This window comes from Cariama cristata, unplaced genomic scaffold (genome assembly GCF_000690535.1).
Source record: "Cariama cristata isolate BGI_N322 unplaced genomic scaffold, ASM69053v1 scaffold20389, whole genome shotgun sequence".
NCBI classification, from domain to species: Eukaryota; Metazoa; Chordata; class Aves; order Cariamiformes; family Cariamidae; genus Cariama; species Cariama cristata.
The window spans coordinates 20,720-25,286 of record NW_009637677.1 but is presented as its reverse complement, the minus strand read 5'-3'; the positions used below and the strand labels follow the sequence as shown (position 1 = coordinate 25,286).

The window sequence follows — 4,567 nt, the reverse complement described above, 5'->3', positions numbered from 1 at the left end:
AGTTGTTCAGCAGTATGATTCAATCAAATTCAACACAATTTTTGGCTGACTGGAGTTAGGTGTGTTGTAACACTTGCCCAACTTCGCTACAAAAAACTTCAGATCAGTTACAGAATTGCAGTAACACTGGGAAGCAGAATTAGCAAGATGGAAGAGTATAGATTTGTTTCTTGGAGAAAAGTATTAGAATGTAATTTATAAATCATTACTTTACTTTGGATTTCCTTCTGTGTATATCCAAAATACGTAGAGATTTCTGACTTTCTTTGAGCCAAACTGGAAAGCTCTGTTCTGTATTAGAAATTTGTACCAAATACGTATAATTGAGAGATCTCATAGTACATCTTTAATTATCAGTACTTCTTTAAGGATTTTGTTGTGCAAAGCTTCTGTCACTGCAAACAGCAAGAAATCACCCCACAAATCTCTAACATGTCTGATCCTGTGCACACAGTGCCTTTTGGTCCTTAGTTTCACAAGTGGTCTTTCTGTATAGTAAGTCTTTAATATAAAACATTACCTATGAAATTTTGTAAGCAGTTGAAACCCAAATGAGGAACGGAGAAAAAGACAGAAGCTTCAACTCTTCCAGACATGTCCTTTTAAAACTGAACTAATTTGCAATGTCACACATGCACCCTGGTGCAGAATATTTTTTTTTTTTTTCTTTTTCACTTCAACTGATTATTAGAATAACAGGTCAAAACCAGACAACTGATTGCTATGATTATGTGTACCCTTCAGCCCCTTCATGGCTGAAGGACACCTCTGGATTCTCTTTTATCATCCTTCAAACTTCCTCAGCAGAGCTACCTTAGCGTAGTTAAACTGCAGGAAAGTGCATTTGGTCTGAGGCAGTAATCTATCAATTCAGCCAAACACCCACCTGTGCTGCTGTGCTCTTCCATTTCAATAGCCATAGACAGAATAAAGGATTAGGGCAGTCATGTTTTCTCTGCATTAATTGGCATTGTTGTAAACATTAAATCCTTACCAAATTCATCGGGTCCTCCAAAAATTCTTCCCCCCAAAATAAAAAGGGCTGATGACTAAATTCTATAAAAGTTGAAATCTTCCTCCCACAAAAATCCCTAAAATCAGCCTGGTCCCAGTGAAGAGTTTGGTTACCTGGAAGAAGGTTAAACACAGAACTCCAGTTCCTGTGATCCATGAAGCGAAACACAAAGCTCCAGGTCTCTGCATCACTAGCAGGAGAAATGTGGAAATGTGGGAATGTTTTACCCTCTGTAATTTGGAGCTTTTAAAACTTCTCTGCACATTGTGCCTTCAGCCAGACAACACGTTACCCAATGGCTTCCCGTGCTTCAGAAATTACCGCTAGCCAGGGAACGAATTTGGGTTTGCATGGACACACTCAAACAGCTGCCAGAAGTTAAAGGAACACTAGTTTAAGGTCAGCACCTTGCAGTTGTTTCGGTATTTTCATAGCTGTTCACAAATTCCTGTTGCTGAAGCTTAGTTCCATATTAACCCACGGCTGTATTTAACAGGACCTGGTACAAATAAAGAATCACTGGAGACCGTATTGTGAGGCCATGCTTTCATTACATGTTGCCTTCAGCTGCAATTCTGGCATTACAGAAAGAGCAGAGCTACCTCCAACCATATCCTATGCACTGTTCCTGCCACCTCAAACATAGGCACCAAGAATGAAGGAAATTCTTCTCAGCCTGAGACAACCACTACCATCACCTTTACTGCTCTTATGCAGCTGCCAGGGGTTGGTTTGCTAGGACAATGCATTCGAAAAAACACACCCCCCCCCAGCGGTTCTCACAAGGGATACAAAATTTCATTGCACAATATAAGGACTGATTTGATCCTAATGGATACATCCAGATGATGTAGTTTGTTTAGAGGTGAAAGATGGTTCGCACTGTAGCTCCTTTGGTCACTGCAGAATGGACTATTCCCGTTTGTTTGGCAGTCGGTAATAGATTGTCACTGAAGTTTACAGCCTGTGGCTGAAATGCACCATTAACTATGGCTCTTCCAGATTTAACACAAAGGGTGTTGCCGTGAATATGTTTAGCCATCACTCCAGAAGTTAAGCATTATGTTGTGATGCCATTACTTCAGTAATGATTGACAAAGGTAAGCTATTCTTGAGATATACCTCTGTGGCTTTGCTTCAACTAAAAGGTTAAGAAGTCTAACCAACTCTGATACACATACTCATCCCAGGTTTGTTATTTATTGTTAAAGTTTTGCATAAACCCAGTCCAAACACTGGTGTTCTCAAATGTTTACTTTCAGCTCACTACTAATTAAAGGCAAGGCTCCAAAACGATGCTCTCTGAGAAATCATCTCTCATAATGGTGCTAAGTGCATGTGCTACACAATATAAATGGTCTGAACACATTGGTGTCCTGGTTCAGACCGATACTTTTCACTTTTGTTCAACACTAAATTGCCAAACCAATTTCTTTGCTATTTTCTTAAAAGAAAAAGCTCCTGCAGTATAAAAATGCGCACAGCCTTGCTGGGAACCTTGTGAGTCTTACAATTTCAGGCTTCAAAGAGATCATCCATCAGGGAACTAATTTCAGATTTCTTCCTCTCACAATTACTTCCCTCACGCCAGCACCCAGGGTACTTCCAATTTAAAACTACCGAATGGATCATCCCCAGTATTTCAGGGGGCAGGTACCACAATGAGCTCCTGCTACTGAAAAATAACACATAGCATCTGTTCTGGGTCTATTTCTAGAAGAAAAGGGGAAGAATTGAATTCTGCCGCTGCTCGGCTTCCTGGCCTTGAGGTAAACTTTGAAGTTTTCTGCTGGCTGGTCCCATACAGAGGTTTCAAGTGATGCTGGCAGTTTGTGGAGCCTGTCCCTGTACTCTTGGTAACAATGTCAAGGGGAGAGAGAGTTGGCTAAGAGATGGTCAGCAAACAGCCCAGTCTTTTGCTTCAGGCATGATCCCAATATTGAAAAGAACTGCTGCGTCAACAGGAAAACTCTCCCTGTCCATGATCTGCTGAGCAGCTTGAATATATGAATGTTATAAAGAGCCCCAGCACTTGCTCTAAGACAGCTAGGACCTGACACCAAAACCCTTGGTGGGCTGCAACCCCTCCTGCCTGCTCCCTGCCTACTGTGACACTACTGCCTTCCGGGTTTTGCAATACTGAGAGACTCATCTTCTGGGTAGCTCTGTGTCCAAGGGTTATCTCCAGTCTGAGGGATTTTTCTAGGCTTTTTGTCATTCCACCCATGAGGAGATAGACATATGCAAGCATACATATATATATATACATGAAGGTAACCCCTGCTCCCTCCTCCTCATCCACTTACTGATGAAAAGTTTGGTATCTCTTGCCTCCTCAATCAATTATATCCACCTCATCAGTGGTCTTGGGAGGTTGCTCTCTGATAGATGTTAACTCATGGCCATTAGATTAAAAATCTGTTATTTCCTCATCACCTTATGTCGTTGCTAGGTGACAAATGCATCTCCCAGGCAGCAACAGGGACTACTGCAACATAGAGCAATTTATGATTGTCCATTATCTCTTTGCTTAAGTGCCTGGTCCTTTTGATGGGAGGAAGATGTGCAGTTCTAGGATCATCCAAAGGGTGACTTTTAGAGCTGCCACAGAAACAACCTCCACTGGGGGCTGTCTCTTGCTGGGCATCATGAGACAGGATGAGAGACTGGGAGACAGGAGGAATTTAGGAGAAGCTGATTTAATTTGTGAAGTCTACAGGGCCAAGGTTGGATTAGGGGTCTGAATTTCAGGAACTGAGCTCATGCTTGTATATATGTGCACTAGAAATGATGGCCTTTTCTTGCTTGAATGTCATACAATAATTTTCAGTCATGCTTTTGGTTTGAGCCAAAGTTTCAGGGAACACCCTGGGGACCTCTGGATTTTGATGAGAGTGGGAGGAAATTCACTACCAAACAGGAGCCCAACACAGAGCCCTCCACAGCTCATCAGCACAGGTAGCAGTTTAAACCTGTATAAAGCTCTTCCTTAGCTGCCTTCAGAGCATTTAGTGGCTGCTGGGGATGACTTCTGGGATAGCGATCACCTTGCTAATCTCCGACTAGCCTCCCAGTACAGTCCAGAATTGGACTGTGAAAGACTTTTCCAGAAAGAAAGCAAGGAAGGAGAGTGGCAGGAGGAGAGGTTGGACAGACAGAGGGAAGGATGTGGGACAGGATGGAGAATGCAGAGAGATGTGACGTGGAAGGGAGACAAGGAAAGGCAGGGCAGCCCTGCTCTCTACATTAAGGTTGACTGACAAGAGTTCATTAAGCATACATTGGTTTTTTTACATTGCAGTGTTTTCACATCACCACCACAATCAATTTTTCCTCCACTCAAGTCTGTTGGGAGCTCTCCCCTCCCTACTCTACTCCACCACCGTGGCTGGCTCAGTCTTTGCTTTTGCAGCTGCAGCCTCAGCATCTAGGCTCAGCCAGGCTGTGATCATCCTGCCTGGCCCGTCCTGGGAAGACTCAGGGCATGTAAATTCAGCTTAGCTCAAGAGAAGAGCTGGGTAATGGGGAGGACTGAGCATTGTTGCCTCTCTG

General features: G+C 43.0%; 1 protein-coding gene across 1 annotated transcript in view; it reads right to left on the bottom strand.

The window, feature by feature from the left end:
- TMEM207 (transmembrane protein 207) overlaps nucleotides 1-1,203 on the bottom strand; it is a 4,131-nt gene extending 2,928 nt beyond the window's left edge. The window contains exon 1 of the mRNA XM_009708437.1: nucleotides 1,129-1,203. Coding sequence (XP_009706739.1) covers nucleotides 1,129-1,203 — 75 coding nt within the window. The remainder of the gene's footprint in view (nucleotides 1-1,128) is intronic.
- Nucleotides 1,204-4,567: the final 3,364 nt, after the last annotated feature.